The 24,734-nt window shown below is 41.5% G+C and overlaps 1 protein-coding gene across 1 annotated transcript in view; it reads left to right on the forward strand.

The window, feature by feature from the left end:
* Positions 1 to 1,018: 1,018 nt before the first annotated feature.
* Positions 1,019 to 24,734, forward strand: part of unc13a (unc-13 homolog A (C. elegans)) — a 50,718-nt gene continuing 27,002 nt past the window's right edge. Inside the window, exons 1-16 of the mRNA XM_078790063.1 lie at positions 1,019 to 1,280; positions 7,840 to 7,869; positions 8,166 to 8,265; positions 13,141 to 13,258; positions 13,930 to 14,053; positions 14,137 to 14,207; positions 14,796 to 14,850; positions 15,221 to 15,250; positions 15,464 to 15,659; positions 17,046 to 17,165; positions 20,964 to 21,794; positions 22,247 to 22,340; positions 23,043 to 23,089; positions 23,171 to 23,249; positions 23,677 to 23,751; positions 24,195 to 24,414. Of these exons, the coding sequence (XP_078646189.1) occupies positions 1,259 to 1,280; positions 7,840 to 7,869; positions 8,166 to 8,265; positions 13,141 to 13,258; positions 13,930 to 14,053; positions 14,137 to 14,207; positions 14,796 to 14,850; positions 15,221 to 15,250; positions 15,464 to 15,659; positions 17,046 to 17,165; positions 20,964 to 21,794; positions 22,247 to 22,340; positions 23,043 to 23,089; positions 23,171 to 23,249; positions 23,677 to 23,751; positions 24,195 to 24,414 (2,212 nt within the window). The 5' untranslated portion in view covers positions 1,019 to 1,258. The remainder of the gene's footprint in view (positions 1,281 to 7,839; positions 7,870 to 8,165; positions 8,266 to 13,140; positions 13,259 to 13,929; positions 14,054 to 14,136; positions 14,208 to 14,795; positions 14,851 to 15,220; positions 15,251 to 15,463; positions 15,660 to 17,045; positions 17,166 to 20,963; positions 21,795 to 22,246; positions 22,341 to 23,042; positions 23,090 to 23,170; positions 23,250 to 23,676; positions 23,752 to 24,194; positions 24,415 to 24,734) is intronic.

Genomic DNA, 24,734 nt, shown 5'->3' on the forward strand with positions numbered 1-24,734 from the left:
GGATGGACTCTAACTCAGGTCTCCTAGCTGCGACGCCTGCGCGCTACCCACTTCTGTGCAGCCCGTACAGTTTTCAAAAGGTCTTAATGTATTAACTTTACGGTATATTTATTTAAAACAAACTGCAGTTTTGCTATAACAAGGTTGTAACATAACTACAAAACATATTACTGTATATCTGCAGTCTGTCAAAATGGCTAGCGTGTCCTTCATGTCTTTTTGGGTGGTCTTTTTTGCCAATATGGATCTGAAATGATGGTCTTAAAAATGTCTTTACAAGGCTTACATTTGACTTGTTGAAACCTGCAAAGACCTTGTAAAAAGTATTAATTAGTTAATTAGTAGGTCGTTGATCAGTCCAAATTATGAACGCTCTCAACAGATGGCACTATTGGCCTGTGTGGGACATTCAGTATGTTCAACTGTTTTAATCATTTCATCTTTTTGTTATGCAGAGCAGTTCAATGCATGCAGTTAATAATTTACAAAGTTAATTATTGATTTGCTTTTACAAGCGATTCAGCTGCAGGACTGAACACCATCGTTGTTGTGAAAAACAATTGGCAAAATGAATAGAATCAGTATAATAGTTATGCTGTATATACAGCATATATTTATCACCTGTTTCTGACACACATTCAGCTGTGTTGCAGTTTTTGGCGTACAATTTAGTTGCTAAAAAGTTGCTAAAAGTTCTGCAGTTTTTCATATAATTTTTATTGATTAATGATTTAAAAAATGTTTTCTGGAAGATAAATTATAGTGATTATTTTTAATGTAATAATTATTGTTTTTAAGAGAAACAAATAACGGCAACAAAATAACGAGGAAGTGTACCAGTGTGTTTACTACACAATACATTGGGGAAGGGCGGGGTCAAGAACTGACGTTCCATAATGCCCCGCCCACCGCGCTTTCTCCCGCTACACTGCTGTGACGTCACCACCGGGGAGAGCTGTCCGTGCCGCGCTGGTTCTGAACGCCAACAAGATGGCTGAACGCTGGGGAGTGGAGAGCTGATTTTCAAAACGGACGCCCCCTTTTTATATTTAAGAGAGGACCTCGACACCGGAGCTCACAGTCAAAAGTGTGAAGAAATCCCACTCATGTGTTGCGTCACGACGCCTGTGAGGCCGCGCAGCTGTTAGCGGAGTGGTCCATCTCGCAGCTTCCTTCCATCGCCAGGCAAGGCTGTGGTTGTCCACCCAAAGGAAAGTAGCGAAGAGACCGGAGATTGAACTAAAGGAGCCATCGAGAGATGTCATTGCTGTGTGTTGGAGGTAAGACACTCACTTGCACTTGGTGTTAGCGTCGCCTCATCACATGTATTCAGGAACTCACCACCAATATTTCTTCATGTGTCATACAGCAAGTTCCAACTGAAGGTGTGGAATATATATCACTCTGAACGGGATTATTTGTTAGAGAATGCCACATTGATTTATGGAGTAGGTGTATGCTCCTGGCAGCTTCTGTCAAAGGCAATAAAACAAGATGTAAGCCACACTCAGTCACCACAGGCACATTTTATAGGGTATTAACCATTGTGTTTTCATTACTACAAAAATGGTACCTTGAAGAGTCTGTCATTACATGACAATGTTTTTCCTTGGTCCACAATGATTCCTGATTTATAAGGTTTAGTTTCGCTGTAGTCAAAGCTCATGCTGGTTTTGGTTGGCTTATACTGTGCAAAATTCTGATGCAATTCAGAATACAATCCAAATTTTGGGAAAAAACTTCAAGGTTTGAACTACTGTTTAAAAGATCTGTTTAAAAGAATAAGCTCTGGCCGTGTGTTTTGCTTTTTCTTTGTCTTCTTTGTGTTTTGCATATACTATACATCACTGGTGGAACCGGGTGGCCGTAAGTTGATATCAGAGCTCCACTGTTGACATACATACTAAAAATGGCAAATGGTCTTTCACTTGTATTGCGCTTTTCCACCTTCAAGGAGCTCAAAGCAATTTGACACTGTTACCTAATACATTTACTTACTGATGACACAGCATCAGGAGCAACTGCTGTCTTGCCCGAGGATATTTCGACATGATCACGGCAGGACGGAGGATCGAAACCACAACCTCCGGGTTGGGAGACGACCACCTGAGCCACACTGCCCCCATATATCGTGTACATTCAACAGTCTAAGTGGACTAATGTAAAGTGGTTTTCCAGTTACAAAAATGGTCAACCAAGCATCACACCTTTCTAAAAAAAAACAACTTGTTTTTACATTGAAGAAACAATGGTGGTCAACATTTTTTTTTACAGTTAATGCAAATCAACTTTGGCATACGTGTCTGTATTGCTGTATTGCTGTCTGTGTGATGACCATGGCTGAAGTCGAGAGTAGCTGTAAATAGCATTAGCAGTGCTAGCATTAAAGCGCCCCAGATTGGAATGGGAATATATAGTATAGTAGTCTATCTGTGCATGGGAAAATGTTGGAAGGGGCGTTTAAACAAAGTAAGACAAATTGCCGCTTGCATTACACATTTCTATCTGCAATTAAAGGTGATTAATTATGAGTTAACCATGGACAAAATGTGATTGATTGCGATTAAACATTTTAATTGACTGACAGCCCTACTTTTAACATAAGTATAATGAAATCTTTTTACCATGTTACCTTGCATTGCCACTCATGAGGCTGCACTCTTCTGCACTGTGTATGTATGTGTGTATGCTACTGGCCCCGCCACCACCCACAGAGACATAATGACTGACAAAAGGGGTCACTCCATTCATGTTGTGTGATTTATTTATTATCATCCGATGATGGTGCACTTCTTTTTACACTTGTGTGACAAGTTAATATGAATCATATTTATGCCTTTTGTAAAGCACTCATAAAACAGGTAACTTCTTTTTACACTTGTGTGACAAGTTAATATGAATCATATTTATGTCTTTTGTAAATCACTCATAAAGCAGGTAACTTCTTTTTACAATTGTGTGACAACATGAGTTGTCTGTGCTTTACAGCTTTTGCTGTTGTTTTTACATCATGCTGGTAGTGTCTTACACTTACGTGCACACCATAAACTATCCAGGTGGCACTTCCGCTTTCCTCCTTTTTTTCATAGTGGACAATTGACATTCATTAACCATCAATGTTTGCATTGCGATGCACCTCAGAATCGATGAGTTCCCCCATCACTAATGAACACAGTATCATGACGTTTGATCATTGGGGTTGTAGAGGTTATTGCATGGACGCCAGGTTTGAGACACTCCCTTTATGTCCTATGTTGTCATGACAACCAACCCTCAGTCTGCATTCCTATATGTTCTTATTGCATTACACTACTGTATAGGTCCAAGGCTAAGCTAAATTGTGTTTTATGTTGAGGTGATAAACATGGCAGCGGTAGTGATTGGGTCAGTGATGTGACATGACACGTTGTCTGTGATACAATGGATTGTGTTGGCACAGATGCTGAATAAGCATCTTCCGATGCAGGGATACAGGCATGGCATGGCCTGTAGAGAGATATTAATTCAAACACAAGGTACTGTGTGGTCACGTTGATGGCCGATGAAAACCAAGCTGTGGGCTGACAATGACCCCAAGGCCACACTTGGGACTGCTCTAGACCAGTGCTTCTCAAGTTTGGCACTGTGAAGGTGTAGATGCAAAACATCCTTCTAGTTTTTATATAGTATAGAATTAGATATATAGTAAAACATTGAAGTCATCATATTTGGGCCGCAAGACCATTTCTATTCTCTATTCACTCGGCCATCTCTGTGTGGAGTTTGCATGTTCTCCCAGTGCATGCGTGGGTTTTCTCCTGGTACTCTGGGTACTCCGGGTACTCCGGGTACTCCGGGTACTCCAGGTACTCAAAAACATGCTAGGTTAATTGGCGACTCCAAATTGTCCATAGGTATGAATGTGAGTGTGAATGGTTGTTTGTCTATATGTGCCCTGTGATTGGCTGGCGACCAGTCCAGGGTGTACCCCGCCTCTCTCCCAAAGACAGCTGGGATAGGCTCCAGCACCCTCGCGACCCTCGTGAGGAAAAAGCGGTAGAAAATGAATGAATGAATGAATGAAGTTTAATATTAGGAGGCTGATTTCTTCTGTAGACCACCCCTCTGACTGGTTCAACAGATCAAATTGGGCATGAAACACCTCCTAGTCTTTCATACTGAACCTGGAAGTCTTCATTGTGAGCACAATTGCCTTATGCAACTCAACACGTACTAAAACGAGCGCTCTGCTACTGTATATGCAGCTAGATAGATGGAATGTTAAGTCATCACTTGATGTCCTTCCTCGGCGCTCACAGACATTGAGTCATAAAATTTTTATTTTTTTGGCAGACACCCATGTCCAAAGCACATTTTTGGGTCACGACCTACCAGTTGAGAATCACTGCTTTAGACATCAATTCTGCAGTTTGGGAGAGTGTCTAGGATGTAACTGCAGGATCTTTACTACAGCATGTCTATGTCAGAATATTGTTATTGGATTTTCTGTTTTAGAGAGAAAATGACTGTGCTTCCAAATCAGCATTTTCTGGGGAAAACATTTAGCATGCCTCATCTGTTCTCTGCTTCATCTATGTTGCTGGTTTAGTCTTTTATATGCCTGCAAGCTGCAAGTACAAAAACCCACCACCTCCCTCTCCACCCCCCTTTTCCGGCACCCCCCCAACTCTGTCACGCTGAAGTGGTTATTCTTAGAGTTGGGGATGCAGCTCACTGTGCCTGCTCTCTCACACTCACATAGAGAGATTAATGGAGCACAAGAGAAAGGGAGATGCAGGGCGCACACGTGCAAGCTCGCCACATGGCAGCAGCGGCAGCGAGTGACTGAGGGTGAGGAAGATGATGGGGTGGGGGGGGGGGGTGAAGGGAAAGAGAAGGGAGCAGCGTTTGAGGAGGAGTGTTGGCAAGGGTGCAACTGAGGTGCATCTGCCATTTGCTGAGGGTTTCAAGGGAAGGAAGGCAGAGCAAGAAGCTTCTAGGGAATCGATGGTCCTTCCCCCACAGGGGTGTGACCGCCTCAGCAGCAAATGAGCTTGTGTTCTCATGAGAATTTGGTAGGATTTCACGCTAAATGTCATGTACGCTACATGCACTGTAATTAGTAGAAAAATGGAATTTCAACATTTTCTATATACATTAGTCCGTTGCATGATCACATAGAGGTTGGAGCCTATCCCAGGCCAGTTAAAGAAAGAGGCAGGGTTTTTTGAATGTTTAAGACAGATAAACAGGTTAAATAAATAGGTTTTCATCAACACAGAAGACCATTTAAACTTACTTTTGTGCATAAAATAAAACTTTTTCAATATATTAACAACCATTTTATTACAATATACCCTCATGGGACAATACTATAGAAATGCAGTATGTAGTCAGTATACAGCTTGTATAGCAGTATCAAATTACTATCCACTGAAAATGAGTCAACACACAGCCATTATGGTAATGGTGGTGGTTTAGTTTACTTCAAACATTCATTCATTTTCTACCACTTATCCTCACAAGGGCCGCGGGTGTGCTGGAGCTTATCCCAGCTGTCCTCAGGCGAGAGATAGGGTTCAATGTCAATGAAGCCAAGAACCTTGACTGATTTATCAGAATACTTGGCTCCGCCCCAAACTGAAGAAACAACATTTTTTACACCATGTTAAATTGTGACTTTGTCACCGTATTTGGAAGTGAGCCCTGAAGGAAGCTTGGGATGGCTCTGAATGCTTGGTTTTCTAACACCGGCTCATTGTGATGTCACAGTGAGCTGGACTTCCTTATATGGGCATGTCTGGGTGGAAACTGTACACTACATTGACTGATTTCACCGTGTTAGCACAGAGCAGTGGCTTCCAGGAAATGCTTGTTCAGGATTGAAGAACCGCTAACTGCCTATGAGACAAGCAGAAGTGGTTGGAGTTGCAGCAAGAGAGAAATACGGACTGTTTTGTGAACATGGGCAAACCTGGACTATCCGCCAAACTGGCCCGATGCCTTTCCAACGTTACTTGGTCATGTTGAGGACTCAGAAACACAAGCTGTAAGTTACAATTTATCAGCATTCTAACTGTGTTTATTTTGTGTCAGTAAGCGGTTGTATTTGTAGCATTATAGAGTGTGTACACGGGGAGCGTCTTACCTGCATGCATAAGCAGATCCCGCTTCCACATATTCTGCAAGGTTTAAAATATCTCTCACCAACTCCCAAAAAAGACGGGCTTCAGACTAACTCAGTTATTGGACTAGATTTGTGTTAGTTCCACCCCCAGACTTTGATGGGTGGTTGCAAACACAAGTCCGGGAAATAATTCAAGGGATAGGAATTGTAGGCATAGCCATTATATAGTATATGTAACAGACTTACAGTATATATAAGACTGCCCTAGTAGAATGTTATCGTCAAATTTTGTTCTAGGAGAGAAAACCAACCACACCTCTACTGCTTCTTAATGAATGTTCTTTTAAATTGTCTCCCCACTTTAGGGGTGTGTGCAGGAGCTGGGGCTTTTGTGGCACTTCGTAGATCAATTAGCAATTGGCACAAATCTCATGTAATCTCTGCTTGTTTCCAATGCTAATCTGCATAACGAATAAGGTATTGTCACTCTTATTGGTTCATTTTCAACACCAAAATGCTCAACAAAACAGGAAGAGGGTTTTTTTTTTAATACAAGCACATGCTCCACCACACCACTTGACTCATTAATCAGGGGGGTATCTGATGGGCATTCATTATCTCAAGGGCCTTGTGGGGTGACACTGCTATTTTAAGAAAGCCCAGTTTGTCCACAATGATTATGATTATGATGTCACTGGCGGGGGAATGACTCGTTATGAGTTTCTTGTTCTTGGTCTATCTGGGTTGTGGCTAGCAGCATAAACCCCTGCCCTAATTTTTTATGTTTTATTCGATCAGTGATATTGAAAGTTCTTTCTGGGAAATCATAGGTTATGTCAAGTCCAAGTGAGTGCTGTTTGTTTCACTACCAAAAACCTTGCAGTTGCAAGTAAACAATAAACAATGAGAGATTTCATGTTAAGTTGTTGCAGGGATTGAAGGCCAGTCATCGTATCATGCCAGTCCAACACTTTTATGCTACGTAACAGAACACAAGCCTTGTCTTTAATGTAAGGGTAACATCAATGAAGCAGCAGGGATGAAAAGCTGATGAAGAGCTGTGAATATTAATGTCATACCTCTGACTGGAATGAAGGGTATCGGCGTGGTGCTGGATGGAGTTAATAATGAAAGGGCTGTAGCTTGACGTCACTGTGCTTTAAAAAGTCTTTCTTCTACCACCAGAGGTCTTTGCATGGAGGACGATGAAGGACATCATTTTGTACTTGTGTTGACCCTCAGCCAGCCAAGTGGGTGCTTTCCCACTCCCCTTTGAAAAATGAATCTGCATATGCAAAATGTTTGAAAAATATGCTCCAGGCTGATAACAAAACAAGCTGTCGGCCATTTTCTTGGGACATTCCACCACAATTTCAAACCTAACTAGAGTAGCACTAAATCATATTAGCACCGACAACAGCTTCAAATGCTCATAATGGGTTCTATTACTGCAACTTTCCTGACTTTGTGGATTATTTTGAGTCGTGTGAGAAGTCACATGAATTATATGATGGAACAATGAAACTCCAAAATCTGCCCTGAATTCTTTACCTTATCACATCATACTTGTTGCTAGGCAGAATTTGCATGGTGTGATTGATTTGTAGCTCCTGTAGCATCCACAAATAAAATTAAATAAAACCACAAATAATGATGTTCAATGCAGTTTTCTTAGCAACTTTAGGTTTCATTTGCACAGTTTGAGTCATTTTGTTTTCTCTTTGTTTTTGCAGTGAAAAAAGCTAAGCTTGATGGACCCCAAGGTAAGCTCCTCCTCACTTGTATGTCTTTTCCACTGCATGGGACCTATGACCATAGCTGCACTAACATAAACATGCATGCTAATATTAGCTTACCCTGGCACTGCAGGAGTACAAGTCCACAGTCTCCAATTTGCTGCAGTGCTGGCCTCATTCTCCTCTTGGCTAAATATGCTGAGAATTAATGACATGGGATGATCTGTTTCAGTACTGTGCAGTGGAAAAGCGGCACTACAGTAAGATAGTGGCACAGTGCCATAATTTTGACTTTGTTTATTTTTATTTTTTGCCGCCTGCAGAAAAATTCAACACTTACGTGACGCTGAAGGTGCAGAATGTTAAGAGCACGACCATCGCCGTGCGCGGCAGTCAGCCGTGCTGGGAGCAGGACTTTATGTTGTGAGTCATTCTCCACCTGTCATATAATAAGCCATGTTTGCATTGCTTTGAGGTAAATTGCAAATAGCGTCTTTTTGGTAGGAGTAATGGAGGGCTTTATTGTTATTGTATGTTGTGTATCACATGGTTATTATATACTGTGCTGTGTGTAGGTGGAAATTTCTGTTAACTACGGCTAGCTTTCACACCAGATGGCTGATATAGGCAACTGTAAACAAGATGATGTGTGGATGCTATAGATCATGGTAACACAAATGTCACCCTGGGGGAGAACTCAGCAGGCGTGCTCAGCTGTGGCATTTATTACTTATTCCAAAAGGAGCAAAGTATTTGTTTTTTTTTTCTTTTTAAAGAGTGCATGAGTGTGTGTGTGTGTAGCAGGAGATGTTAGAGGTCAATCCTCCAGTCAAGATGGTGTCTTTCCATTATTTGGCTCAATCTTACTGGACATTTCATTGTGAGTTAAATGTTTTGGGGGTTTTTAATAATAGTACCTCTGTATTCTGTATTTATGTATCTATTTTTAGAACTGTATGGGAGGCTGGTTGACATGCTCCATCCACAGGTTCCAACAAGTGCTGTGTGTTGATGTGTGCTATTGTTCAGTTTTAATGGTGAGAGATCTCAGTTATCTGTAGTTTTTTTTGTTTATACGGGTACTTTAAGGTACTTTCAATCAAACCTGAGCATCATCGTCATAGGTGGACTTAATGTATGATGGGTAACGTCTGTGGAGTTTGTTCAAGGAAATGGTAGCACCCTCAGTGTCTGCAGCTGTGTTTTATAAAGAAATAATGGAAAGATAAATCATAGAGTCAAATATTTGCCATCATAAGACCTTAAAATACTGTGCAATTTGTTAGTAGCATTTTAACATTCTGAACTACCAAAAACGTATAAAAATAGGTTAATCCTTAAAGTGGTGTGATTTATTTTTCTTTTTTGTGCAAAAATAAGGAACGCGTAACACTTCACACCACTGTAAAACTAAAATGTAAATAACAGGAGAGTATGCCGCTGGATTGCTATTGCAGTTTAATTTGGCTCCTGTTGTCAAAGAGAAAAACAACACATAAAATGCACCCAGTCTGAGGGCTTTGATGCTTGCTGAGGTCTTCATCAATATACCATGTGCAACTTCATAGGCATCATCTACCTGGATTTTTATAGTCACATTTGCATCATTGGTATTCAATTTTCAGGCTAACAAATGCAGAGTTATTAAACAATAGTCTGTGTGTAACTTTTGTAGTGTATTTATGCTGCTGCGCTTTGAGTAATGACTGGAAGAATGAGATGAGTGGGTGTGAGCAGATGCAATATTTCCTCTTGTTGACCAGCCTGGCTTAGACGGCTGCTTCTGTGTGATTTATTTAGTAGTGATTCATCAACATGACTACGGAGCTCTGGAATAAACTCAGACTTTTGTGAACATGATGGACAGGTCCAATTTTGGTCATTACCACAACTGTCTGCTTTCCTTTATCCATCCATCTACGGGAGTATGCTAGAGCCTATCCCAGCTGTCTTCGGGTGAGAGGTGGGGTACACTCTGGACTGTTCGCCAGCCAATCACAGGGCACATATAGACAAACAACCATTCACACTCACATTCATACCTATGGACAATTTGGAGTCGCCAATTAATCTAGCATGTTTTTGGAATGTGGGAGGAAACCGGAGAAAACCCCTGCAGAAAACATGCAAACTCCACACAGCGGAGAATCGAATCCAGATCTTCCCGATTACCTTCCTGATCCTCCCAGAAAAAGTTACAATTACAGTGAAAACTTTTAGTTTAATAGTTTATTTCAAACATAAAAAACATTCAAAATACAACAAACCAACCAAAATCAAATAAAATATATATGTATATATACGTACACATGTTCAAAAGGGAGTGGGAAGAAGTCAAAACTTATCTAGTCCCACCCCATAACCACCCAAATTTCAACCTCATCAGTCCTTATCAACACAGAAAAAAACAACAGCCCTCATAGCCAACCAACCTCACCCAGTCCAAGGCACTCAAGTCCAAGTGCCAAGTCCGTTATTAGTCATCCTACAATACATAGCATAGTAAAAAAAAAAACACCCTAACCAAACAATCATTTCATAAGCCATCATAAACTAACATGGAGAGAAAAACATCAATGCAATGGTATTGTTTCAGTCAGATATGAGAAATAAATGTGAGAGAGAGAAAAAAAAGTTCTTATGAAGAAACATTTTTTTCTTATAAATACATTAAATAGTCAAACTTGGATTTTCCTAAAACTGTCATTAAATTGATTACATGGTTTGACATTTGACAGCCCCACAAAATAAATATAACGTAATAATGTAATAATAACAGTATACATTTTTAGATAAATCCCAACAAATCCCCTATCACTGGAATGCCCAGGATGTCTGCTCCACAGCACATTGAATTTTATTCCTGTTGAGCACTTTTCTCTTGCAGAGGCCATAAATGGATGGCTGGCTCTCAGGAAGACTCATTATCGCTCCTTCACATTAAAGTAGTACTACAACAAAAGACGGTGGAACAGTGGTATTTAAAAACCCAAATATTATTAGAGAAAAGCACACCTACATCAACAAGCAGAGCAAGAACAAAAAGCAACTGTGACAAAAGGCCACAGTGAAAACACAAAAACAAAGTACAAAAATAAGAATGGCGAAGCCAAAAAACAGAACCCAACAAACAACCTATAATCTATAACCTAGCCATCTAGCACTGGTTAAAATATGTTTGTATGATGTGATAAACCTGCCCTGTGATTGGCTGGCGACCAGTCCAGGGTGAACCTCACCTCTCGTCTGAAGACAGCTGGGATAGGCTCCTGCATGCCCTTGATCGACCCTAGTGAGGATAAGATAGAAGATGGATGGATGGATATGATGAAACAGCTAAAACCAGAAAGCGGATGGAAAGTTCCATATGCAAGAACAGTTGAACCATCCAAGGAGTTAAAAGTAAATAAAATTTCTTACTCTGTAAATACCTGACTCTGTCCTTCACTTCACCCTCTCCTGCTCATTTCCTCTTCTCCCTTTTTCTTCCTCTTATGAAGGAGCACACCAGTGCTGCCATTTGCCAGATTATATCCTCGGCTTCCAGGGAAACGGAGATGCATTTTCATATCAAGGCTATTATTAGGATGTGAATCAGTTAAAACTGCCAGCCTGCGAAGGCTGGACTGTGGATGAGGGATGTTAAAGCTAGCTGATATGAGGGGCTTTCTAGACAAGACACATGATTCAAACCTTACTATAAATTATATTTATTTGCAAAGTTACAGTAGAAACGAACAAGAACATTGACATTGGTCATCCATTGGGAAATTCTGCATTTTGCAAAGCAGTGTAATTTACAATGGGGGTTGTCACTTTACACCCATTAAAAAGTAGTTTTTTGTAATTAAAAAAAGATGACAAATTATAAATAATGTAAATATTCTCATAAATATCAAAATTTTGTTTGTAATTGTGAACATATATAAATATTTTTTCAATATGATTTGATTCCATATGATTCTACAGTTGAGATTTGTTGATGTTGTTGATGTAGAGCATTCATTCATTCATTTTCTACCGCTTATCCTCACAAGGTTCACGGGGGTGCTGGAGCCTATCCCAGCTGTCTTCGGGCAAGAGGCGGGTTACATCCTGGACATTCACACCACACTCATACCTATAAACAATTTACAGTCATCAATTAATCCAGCATGTTTTTGGAATGTGGGAGGAAACCGGAGTACCCGGAGAAAACCCACACATGCACAGGGAGAACATGCAAACTCCACACAGAGATGGCCGAGGGTGGAATCGAACTCTGGTCTCCTAGCTGTGTGGCCTGCGTGCTAACCACGCAGCAATCTTGCTGAGTCTACGTAGCGATATTGTTGGTTGTAAGTTGACAGCTGGCATCCTTCTGTCTGTCCTGTTGTTTTGTTGGTAGCTGGTGGAATATCAAAGTTGACCAATTATTCAGTTTATTGCCACAATTTATAACCCAGCATTAACTTTTCGAAACTAACAACACAGTACCAGAGTACCATTAGGTAGCGTTACAAGGGAGTAACTTGAGGCATTGTGAGTGAAGCTGAGACGTCATCCACAAGAAGTATGGTACTCTGTGTTAGCTGCTACAATAACAATATCGCTGTAGCTCAGATAATACAGAGGTGAGTTATGGAAACACTGTTTTTTGTTAGCGTCTAATAGCTGTGTCCCAATTTAGCTAGCTCGTATTAACTAGTTTTCTCACTTTGTAATGCAAAGAAAAAGGGCAAGAAATATGTGTTCATGTTTCATATAAGGGTTGGGAATAATGGGAAGAAATTCCAAAAAAGGTGCAGTTCCCCTTTAAGACCTTATACTGTGGTTTTATAATTAAAAAATAAGTACAATACTATCTATTTGTTGTTATTTTGCTATAATGTTAATTCTAATTTCATACTACTGTTCCTATAGTCTAGCTGAATAAGGTCATCGCAATATGAGAAACCCTTTCAGCATGAGCTGCAAACTACAACCACAATTGTAAGCATTTTCAATGAATACGTACCGACTGTTGTTCGATGAGTGCGGGTACCTAATGAAGTGTCCAGTGAGTGTCTGTGTCCGCCAGGTAGATAAGAGGCATTGAGTTCATTGCTGTTTGTCATACAGACACTGTACAGAGTGTGCCTGCTCCATGCCTCTTGTATCCTGCCGCTAACTACTTGACAATCAGCATGTCTTTTTCAAAGCATCTTTTCCTGCTGTAGATTCAATTACAGTGTTTATGCATCAACAAAGTTAAGTGCACATTTTTATACCGTGACATTGTTAGTTTTAACCCTTTCTCTATCTCATTGTGGTGTACAGTGAGATAAACCGGCTGGACCTGGGCCTGACAGTGGAGGTGTGGAACAAAGGGCTGATTTGGGACACCATGGTGGGCACTTTGTGGATCCCCCTGAGTAGCATACGGCAGTCCAATGAGGTATATCTGTGTATGATTGAAAAGTATGGCCAACAGTCGTCAGTCTAGCATCAAGAGTACAGTACAGAGTTGGTGTAACCATACTAACCTGAATTTTTTTCATTCTTTCAATTAATTTTTCAATAGCAGCAAAATGGTTGTTGTTTTTTAAATTTCTTACCTGGTTCATTCTACATCATTGGTTGTTTTTTTTCCAAATGGTAGCCAGAAAGTATTTTTATTTTATTGTGTATCTAAACTGGAGTGTTTTTGGGGCGCTAAAGACCTACCTCACAAATCACTGCTCCTCTGCTCTCGCCATTTCATGGCGAAAGCACACATAAACGTCGGCTTCTCCAACATTCACTAAACATTCATCGACCCCTGACCCATTGCAACATAGAAGGCATGGTAGATGCCACAGGCTGCGTAATCTGAGCCGTTGGGCAAGGAAGAGAATAATGCAGTTTTACCTTTTAAACAACTTGAAGTATTGGTAGCTTGGAGTATTTTATTTTATTTTTAACTAATATAGTGCCCCACTGGAATACAATATTGAGTCACAGGAAGAAAGGGAAATAAATACCGTCCTATATGGTACATCAAAATCCACCAAAGACCACCTGAACCGGCCTGGCTTGACACGACAGAGTGTTTTTTTTTCTTTCATTGTTCCCCTATTTTATTCCCAGGAGGGTCCAGGTCAGTGGTTGACCCTGGACTCCAACGTGATCATGGCTGAGAATGAGATCTGTGGCACAAAAGACCCGACCTTTCACAGGCTACTGCTGGACACCCGCTTCGAACTGCCATTAGGTTCGGACTTTCTGGGATTATTCTTGGTGATTTTCTTGTGTTTTCCCATCTGCGTGAATCACGATGTGTGTTATTTGCTGTAGACATTCCAGAAGACGAGGCCAGATACTGGGCCAAGAAGCTTGAGCAACTCAATGCTATGAGAGACCAAGATGTAAGATTGCCTTTTTACTGTATAACATTCTCCAACAGAAATGCTTACTGTATTACTGTGTGGCTCGTATGGGAACTGTGAGCTATTACTTTTATGTCACTCCGGTTCTGCTCTCAGCTTCTCGGAGGCTTATTTTCATGCTGTTGGAAATGGCTTTACTATGCTATGATGTATTATTATGCACATTTATAGTCCCCTATAGATATATTGTAACAAAATAACCTGTCGTTTATTTAGCATGCACACAAGGTCTCATTGGACAACATCTCATATTTACACTTTCATTATACAACATGTCTGAAAGAAAGTCGGACGAATCAGGAAGAATCCATGTCACATCAATGAATTTGTTTACTTCCTATGTTCAATATCCGTCTAAAGTGCATCAGTTCTTTTTTTGTTTTGCTTGACTGCATCTCTCCAAGGTCCTGGTGTGTGAGAAGAAAAAGCTGATTTACTGGCGCCATATACTTTATACTTTATTGACCCTGAATTGATGTATGAAGATCTGACTTATTACTAGTGATAAAATACTGTGTTATGTTTGTTTCAATATTAATATTTGATCATTTTCTGCATTTACATCAGTATGCCTACCAAGAGGAGCAAGAGAGGCCGCTCCATGCGCCGTCCACACAATGCTGTGAGTGAACCAACCAAGCCTTTATCTCCGCATCCACCTCTTCTTATAGCATTTCATGCTGTGTCCTTCGGGTGTTCTCTCCACTCCTTCATTCCCCTGCTCATTTGTCAACTAGACGAGAGGCTGAAAATGAGGCATAAAACAGTGTGATGCTGACAAACTGTGTGAGAGCAGGTCTAGGATGACTTGTGTGACAGATATGAAGTGACGCAGTTTGTCAGATGCCCCCCCCCCCCCCCCCCCCATCCCCCCCAGTCTGCCTCCTAATGACAAAGAATTGTGTATTATCAACATCTTTAGCTTCTGGATTGCTCAGATGCTTAATTTATGGTCCTAATGTGGTTTTCCGCATCCCTTTATCTCATCGTAGGTAATTGGAGTCTGTGGGGAGATCAGCAGAGTAAGTCTTTGCACTTCTGCTAATAAATCTTCATTCACTGTCTGTGGCTTACCTGATGTAATGATCTTGTGCAGTTTCTCCCTCAAGACACCATTAGTTGCTATGAAAATCCCCCCCCCCACTTCAAGTTTCTTTCAGTAAAGCTCTTACAGTAACATGCCAAAACGTCCCATTCCAGTCCTCTTTATTGTTACATGTGTGTTGTGCAAACAGATGATGACCCAGACAGCGCCGTGGATGACAGGGACAGCGACTACCGCAGCGAGACCAGTAACAGCATGCCGCCCCCTTTTTACACCACCTCTCAGCCCAACGCATCCATGCATCAGTACCCCATCAGGCAGCACCACTACAGACACTCGTACAATGACGACATCCACGACATGGACTATGAGCACAGAGACATGAGGTAATGTATCACTGTCGCCGTCATTGCATGTTCAGTAGTTTCTTGATGCGCACCCTTCAGGTTACTATGAGGGTTGTTGGCTACGCTAATGCAGATCAAGAATGTGCTCTTTGGCTACTACATTAGGTACAAATACTCACAAAGATAACTGTAACGTAAGATTCAATACAAGAGCTGTATCAAAAAGGATAGCTTTGTGATGTGTTCTTTTAATTTTGTAGTATTCATTCATTCATTCATTTTCTACCGCTTATCCTCACGAGGGTCGCGGGGGTGCTGGAGCCTATCCCAGCTGTCTTCGGGCGCGAGATGGGGTACACCATGGACTGGTCGCCAGCCAATCACAGGGCACATATAGACAAACAACCATTCACACTCACATTCATACCTATGGACAATTTGGAGTCGCCATTTAACCTAGCATGTTTTTGGAATGTGGGAGGAAACCGGAGTACCCGGAGAAAACCCACGCATGCACGGGGAGAACATGCAAACTCCACACATAGATGGCCGAGGGTGAAATTGAACCCTTGTCTCCTAGCTGTGAGGTCTACGCACTAACTTTTGTCTTGTAGTATTGTACCATTAAAATAAAGAAGATTCTAGTGGTTGTTAGCATCTTGGCCACACAGTTAGGAGATTGCATTCAAATATCCATTGGACATTTATGTGTGCAATACTGCAGTACATCAAACCTTATCAACCTAAAAAAGACTTGTACTTGTACTGTCATGATATTTGGTTGGGACAAATCCACAAGTACAAGTTTGACAAATCCAACTGTTTGAGTCATTCTTACCTCCAGGTTGAAGAAAAAATAGTAATTGTAATTCTAATGATAAATATCTATTTACTGAGTCTGGAAAAATTATGGAATTTTAAAATGTCAAAACATAGGAACTTTGTGTACAAAATATTTGATACAGCTTTTGTACAGTATGGTTTAAGATTGTGTACCTAATGAAGTGGCATGTGAGTGTTTGTTTTGCAAGGAAGACTTAAAACAGTATTCCTTCATGAATAAGTCACTTTGAAGTCTGCAAGCACAACTCTCCCGAGAAGGCTTGGTCCCGGCGGCCATGTTTTGTTTCACTTTGTCGTACATGGTAACATGGTAACATGCTGTCCCAACTGTGCTCTCCTCCCATAGAGGCTTCAGTGTATACAAACACGCCGGGGGTATACAGTATTTGTATACAGGTTGTGTATGAAGTGGGCTGATTTTATCCTTTATGTGTGCATGTAAGGAACATTTCAATGAATGGGATGCTGGGTGACTGAAATAAGTGCTCACCTTTTAGGAGCACACTTTCTTTGTATAATGTGAGCTCTACTGATGCTCCTCTCCTACCTCTCCCCCTTCCCCTCCCCTGCTCCTCCTACCAGACGCTATGATAGTTTAGACTCGGCCACCAACGGGCGCAGCGATATCGACTCAGGCTCAGGGTCAAGCCGGCGCACCAGTCGTCAGTATTCTCTAGACAGTAGGCATTCACTGTCCGATAGGTGGGTCTCTGTACCTCCTTCCAACTCCTCCTCTTTTCTCCTGCTCTCCAGCCTGTGACTCAGTCTCGCTGTGACGTCAGTGGTGGACTTGTCCCGTCCTCCTCGCTCACTGTGCTTGCATGCATGCGCTCTTTACCCTATCTCTCTGTATATGTACGTATTATTTTAAAAGCACTATTAATACTGGTCCTGCATCTATCTTCAAATCACAAATGAATCCCACAAATGGTGAGCTTCTCCATGTTTTGGTGCAATAAAGTGCATGGGCAAGCTGATGATTTGCTGAATGTACATACGGTTTACTGTATGTGTGAGGTATTCTGCTACAGGCACAGTCCAGTCAGAGAAATCTACTAATTGTTGGTTGGTAAAAAGCTGTGGAAGACCTCCAATGTGTTAGTAGGACAGGCTGTCATTACAGCCTCGCTCTGCATGTGAGACTTTTCAAATCCAATCAGGCGTTATTGTCACTGTACCAGACATGCGGCAGCTATGCAGGAAGGATGTACGGTAATCATATTTACATGGGATCACTAACATAAATGAGTCCTTAGGGTAAGTGGTGTTGAAAAGTGCTTAAGTCATTATGGACGGTGTTAGTTTTCTGCCATTTTTCGTGTCGCTGTTCTGTATAAAAGGCATCAAAACATATAAAACAACCGACTTATGCACATCCGTTCTTTCTTCTTCTATGGTTTGGTGTGTCACCTATGGTGTGTCCATACGCGTATCTGTTCACAGTGCCACACACTTGTGTATTAAAGCCTTTTTACCTCGTTTTTATGTATGTATCTGGATGCAGCTGTTTACTAATCCAGTACAGAGTGGACGTGACTTTTGTTCTTATATTGTTTCAATATGGATATACGAATATACGTGCACAGATTTTCAAACCCACAGACAGTCTGAAAGTCCATATGAAGACAATTGGGATGCAAATTATTTCCTGCATGCACGTTGCCATGTTGCAGGGGCAAGGCAGAGGAGAAGAGTGTGACCCTTGTGTGTACACTCTGGTTCTCCCGACCTGTGTGGATGCACGATGGCTGCTCACATAGCATATCCGACATAAATGCACCTTTTCGGGCCACGGTGGGCTGTACGTTTTGTTTCTCCCTATCACGATAGCTATAGGTGCTGTAGGAAGCCAGGATGCCCATCTTGCAATCGAAGTGGGCTGCACGAGCCTTGTACCATACTCATACACGTATGTCCCCGGTGAGTGAACGGTACGACAGCCTTACATGAAGAGCACCTAGCATACACGTATTGCATGCCGCACTAAAAGCTATCATTGTCTTATGGAAGGCAAGGAGCAAGCCCGGTGGTGTAATTAATCAGCATACTGTCAGGACGACACACTTGCAACCCCTCTACCCTACTTTCTCTACATGCTGGCCATGGCCAACAAATTTCCCAAACAGTGCGTGTTGTAATACGTATATCGGGATGTTCCGCATAAGATGTCGTATTTTCCATTATTATTTCTACTCTATTTGGTAATACGAGTAGAAATAGCAACTTTAGGGGTGTTATTTCAAGTCTAGAGGGCTCTAATAATGTTCAAATCCATATGTAGAAGATCATAATAGGGTTTTCTGTGATCTAACTATGAAAATATTCCACTTATAAAGAAGGAAAGGTACTTCACAGAAATTCACTTATCAGGGTCAGATCTGGAACCATTCATCATTCATTCATTTTCTACCGCTTATCCTCACAAGGGTCGCGGGGGTGCTGGAGCCTATCCCAGCTGTCTTCGGGAGAGAGGCGGGGTACACCCTGGACTGGTCGCCAGCCAATCACAGGGCACATATAGACAAACAACCATTCACACTCACATTCATACCTATGGACAATTTGGAGTTGCCAATTAACCTAGCATGTTTTTGGAATGTGGGAGGAAACCGGAGTACCCGGAGAAAACCCACGCATGCACGGGGAGAACATGCAAACTCCACACAGAGATGGCCGAGGGTGGGATTGAACGGTCTGGAACCAATGAACTGCAATAAACATGGATTACTGGAATTATTATTATTACTGGATTATTGGAATTCTGGGGTGTTGTTGGGGAATTTCCTCGTTGACGATGGGGAAGATATTCTACTCATTTTTTGTAGCAAATGAGCTACGTAAGAATTCATTTCAATCTTCTGAATTGCTGTTTCCATGCATATGGTGTAATGCGTTGCATGTAAGGCCATGGCCATCATCTTGTTGGTATTCGTCATGCCATGCACAAGTTGGTACTGAATTGACAGCATAGGTGCAGTCCCAGTGTTTGCAAAAATTAAATTACTATTATTAATTAATTTACTCATCCACCAAAGTTGGTGTTATTTGTTGTGTTTCTTAAGTAATTTGCTAGTCAGTTGAAATTTACAGACACGGGGATAAGCGTTTGTCATCGCTGCTGTCAGACTTTACGTTGGGTGAGAGAGATTGTGTGAGAGCACCGGGAACACTGGTCAATGTTTATGTGTCTATTCATCCACTCTCAAAGCCCAACGTCCAAACCTTCCTACAGCGTGTCCCATTCAACTGACATGACACTAATCAATAGCAGTGATAAAATTAAGTGCCAGTGTTTCTCCATGCATGAAAGTAAGTGTTTGTGTCAGATCCCTGACTCTGGCTGTCTTTTAGTGTTATTCTGCATATGGTATGTATGCCCACAAAAAAACAGGCTAATGAAATTACCCGTCGTCTCAAGGTTGACTTTCTTTCAAAAACAACTGCATAAAGCAGCATTTTTTTCCAAGAAAAAAAAGGACTGAGCAACACCACATTAAGCTGCTTGCCAGAGTTGGAATTTGTCTTTTAATGTCAATATACAGTATTTTATCACATACTACAGTATTAATTGGCCCTGTACCCTAGAAACCGCCCATGAATGATACGGGAAAAGGCCGAAATGATACTGTGTCAAAGCCCAGGGCAGTGATACTGATAAAATATAGAGTTTAACCATGTCCAGTATCAGCCCCCGTAGCTGTCCACTCAGAGTGTGCTGCTCTGGTATCGTGCCCGTGAAACAACCAATCAGAGAACAGCACATGAGTGGTTAGTGCCTTGTGCTTCTCCAGTCACCAAAAAACCCAAACTTGATTAATGGAACTTTAATTGTCAGACATTGATAATAAGACTGTTGATAAAATATTATTGTTGAAATATTTTTGCAATTGTTGTGTTTACACTGTTTAGATATAATACATGTAATAAACTGAACATTTTCTGGAAACAAAATGGTCTTTTGATTAAATAGTATGTGATAATAAGCTCATGATTAAATAGTATGTGATAATAAGATGTGATAACCTATAAGAACTGCACAGACAGCACAAATGTTTATCAGTGTACAAAAAAACTTTATGCAGAAGAATGATTTTGTTACAAATATATGTATTTTTTCATTGTATCATAGATAGAATACCATGTACCAAAACAACACTATTTCCGGTGTGGGACTTTTCCAATAATTTTGTTGACTTACAAATGCCGTTGTGTACAGTAGTTACACTTGTGGATCTGATTTGAATATTAATTTCTCTGTAGTGTGAACAAGACCATAGATGCATCACCTCCCACCTTCACTTGAGCTTGCTGGTTTGGTTAAAAGTCACTCCTTTTCCCACTAGTAGCTTAGCAGTCTCCCCTCTCTGGCCTCAACCTCAACACAAGTCCCTGTAAATGTCACACTAACACATCAAGTCTTGTAAGTCCTGGATGCTACTGCTTAGTCATTCCTCAACTTTTTCAAAATATATAACATCTGTACATGTGTTTCTCTTTCAGTCCCACAGACAGTCGCTACGCCTCGTCGGGCGAGCTGAGCCTAGGCAGCTCCCAGCTCAGTGAGGAGTTCATCCCAGAGGACGGCGAGAGCTTGCGAGGCTCCGAGTTCTATGACGAAAATGACTCGTACCACTCTTGCCACTCCTCAATTAGTTACGGCAAGGAGGACTTCCCGGGCTGGGATGGGGAGGACCAGCAGGGTGTGTACAGCGATGAGGGAAGCTACGTCAAAGACGGCGGCGAGGACAGGGCGCTTTATGATGATGAGGAGGGTGAGATGTATGAGGAGGAAGGGGAGTACAACTACGAAGATGAGGAGGAGATGCCGTATGAGGTAGATGAGGAAACGTACCCAGTGGATGGTGCTCTCACTGAGGGGCAGGAGACACCTTATACCGCAGTGAGCACCGCTACCACCCTCCTACCACCGTCTGATAGCGTGTCCTCCAGCAGGCCTCCGTTGGAAAAGCAGACATCTTTGCATCAGCAGCAGCAGCTGCCTTTCGATCAGCTCCAACCCTCAAGCACCGCTCCTCCTATACACCCTCCCCTCAAACAAGATGATAGCTTTTCCCCTCTCACCTCAGAATCAGCTCCTTTTGCACCCGCACCGCAAGACTTCCTCACCACCACCACCACCACCACCATCAACAGCACGTCAACCACGACAACAATATCACAGATTGCAGGAGCTGATGTCACTTCCCAAGAGTCTGAGCCAAAGTCTGAGCTGCCCCTGGTGGTGGAACCCCCACCGGTGGAGCAAGAAATGGCTGAGGAGAGCGCCCCACCGGCTGCTGAGGAAAAGTCAGAGGAGCCTCCTGTCCCCAGGTGAATACTGTTGTACACAATTACACAACTAGCCTTGATGCTGGAATTTCCACAATTTCAAAGTGCTTTTAGTAAGCCGACTCGGAACACGTGTGTCTGTAGCTTTAATGCTAATGAGCTGGGTTGGTTCACACCTCTCTCAGACCAAGTGTGTGGCTCCAAGAAGCACTACTGTGTACTTTTATCTACTTTTCACATACTATACACAGTAATTCTGCACTTGTACTAATACGTAGATGCCATAGGGAAGGACACAAACTTATCATGAAATGTACAGCTCCCCTGTCTGTCATTGACTGACGCAGCTCCAGGCTCTATTTTAAGAAGTGTAGCAAAGCCTACATAGCAGAATAAAAAAAGGAAATTTTGCATAACTTTATATTTTGTAATTAAAAATATACTTGTAATGTATCACAATTAATAACACCTTTGTTTCTTATCTTAAATGACAGTTTCCCAAAGCGGGAAATCCTGGAACCTGGTCCTGCAAGAGCCAAAGCCAACTGGCTCCGATTGTTCAGCAGAGTACGGCTACAGTTGCAAGAGGTACAGCTTTAGTGTGTTTGTGTGTTTGCACTGTATCGGCGTGTGCACATAAAAAAAAAAACAATGCACTCCTCTTGAGTGAATGGCTACTGTCATAAGTTTCTTCATAAGTTCGATTCCTGCATGTTTTTTTTACCAGCTTTTCAGCTTTTGTGGAATGGTTCAGTGTTTTTCCTGTAGTTTTTTTTTTTTACAACAGTGGATTATATTGTCTTGTGTTGATTCAGTCGTTTCTGTTTATCCCTGTAGCCTTGTTTTTGCCATTTCATTATTTTTTTTTCAGTTGTTTGCCATCCTCATAGCGATTTGCATGTAGTCCATTCTGATTGTCCCCTGGCTGGAGCAGAGTCTCAGGTAGGTACAGCCTGTTGTGTGTTAAAACCACCTTTAATTTATTTTGTACAACTCATTAAGATACGGGAAGCCTGCTAAGTGTCATCTTCAATAACACACAGACACAATTAGCCAGACTGCTTATCTCTGTGTACTGCTTTGTTAGATGTGGAAAACATTCATTTCTTTCTTTAACACAGAACAGCACACTTTCAATAATTTATGTGTACCCAAGCTAGAAGCTTAGTATAAAGTGCCACACAGGACACAATAATAATATTCTTATTATCTTAGCAATTGGTCTAATGGCACCCAGCTTGCACTGTGTGCACTTGTGTTCCCACTTTCATTCTTCTGTGTTCTCTGCAGGCCCGAGGAGAGAGTGTCGGCATTGCTTCTCTGCTTTTATCAGCGGGGTGAGTACCGGCAACCATGACAGAGAGCAAACTCGGGTTTACAAATGAGCAAATCCAGATTGGTGCATGCTTTCTCTTCAGGATGGGCGGCGCTCTTTATAGCATTGACAGTATGCCAGACCTCAGGAAGAGGAAAGCGATGCCTCTGGTCAGAGATCTGGTGGGTGTAATCTCTTTATATTCTCCCATCTCCATTTATTGCTCAGCTTCAGCAGCAAAATGTTCTCATCATGATTTGATTCCATCTGTAGTATGTCACTGCTACCCTTCTTGACTCTGTTCTTCAGCCAATTGTAGTACATTTAGGGAGTGATACTTTGTCAGAGCAAGCTGTCAATGTATTTAAAAAATCTAAAAAGTGCATGCAATATTGCATATAATCTATAATATTTGCATACTTGCCATAGATTGGTGTTTCAAATAAATATTGCTTAATAGTGTCCTTCTTTTTCCCACTTCCACACCAATGCCCAGGCGATGGTGAGTGGCTTCCTTCCTGAAAAATTTAACCACTCATTATTACCACATTATTCTTGCTCGACTTACATAAATATGCTTGCTGATCTCCTACCTCTCCTGTTAATCAGTCATTAGTCCAGAACTCCAGGAAGGCTGGCATCACCTCAGCCCTAACATCCAGCACACTGCATAATGAAGAACTGGTTAGTACATCATCATTACAGTGGAGTGGAATTTCAGTTCCAGAATGTTAGTCGGTATAAATAATATCTTCTAGGTTCAAACTGTTGTACCTAGAATAACTGTTGTAAATGCTGCTGACTTTGTGGTGTGCGTTCTTCTTTTTTGTTGCTGCCACATTGTACTGATCAGCCAGGACTACAACTTTTGAATTGTGATGCTATGACACAATGGCATTAATTTCTTGTTCTATGGGTGTCATCACCTTTTTTCCTGGTAAAATTTCAATTTCAACATTTTACAGTTTTGGGGGATATTTTTTGGGATATCTTGACTTGTACTACCTTAGAGGCATTCAACATAGATTCCGCTGTATGTCACGTTATTTTGATGTATATACAGCAACAACAAAAAAATATTTTTGCTTTACTTTTAACTCTTCTGTCAATCCAATCTCCCCTTGCAGAAGAGTCACGTCTATAAGAAGACCCTCCAGGCTCTCATATATCCTATCTCCTGCACGACTCCGCACAATTTTGAGGTGTGGACAGCCACCACCCCCACGTACTGCTATGAGTGCGAGGGTCTGCTGTGGGGCATCGCTCGCCAGGGCATGCGCTGCACAGAGTGTGGAGTCAAATGTCACGAGAAGTGCCAAGATCTGCTTAATGCCGACTGTCTGCAAAGTAAGACTGTAGCAAAAATATTCACAAAACGGATATGAATTATTTATTAATGCACGTATCGTATCTGCACCACACTTTGATGTGTTCATTTTTATTGTTTCTCTTCTTGGGAGGATATTAAAATCTATTCATCTTTTTGCTGTCATCTTCCTCTGCTACTCAGCATTTTATAGCTCTGCAAAGGTGCCACTCATGAAATATGTTTTCATTTGTTTGCCTCTCCTTGCGCTCTGTAATGTACTTCACCGTGCAGTTTAATGCACTCACTGGTCACAACATTAGGTACACCTGCTGTCACAATTTTTTGGCACCTGCTTTGT

This window comes from Doryrhamphus excisus, linkage group LG4 (assembly GCF_037039965.1).
Source record: "Doryrhamphus excisus strain RoL-2023G ecotype Guam linkage group LG4, RoL_Dexc_Guam_v1.1, whole genome shotgun sequence".
Taxonomy (NCBI): domain Eukaryota; kingdom Metazoa; phylum Chordata; class Actinopteri; order Syngnathiformes; family Syngnathidae; genus Doryrhamphus; species Doryrhamphus excisus.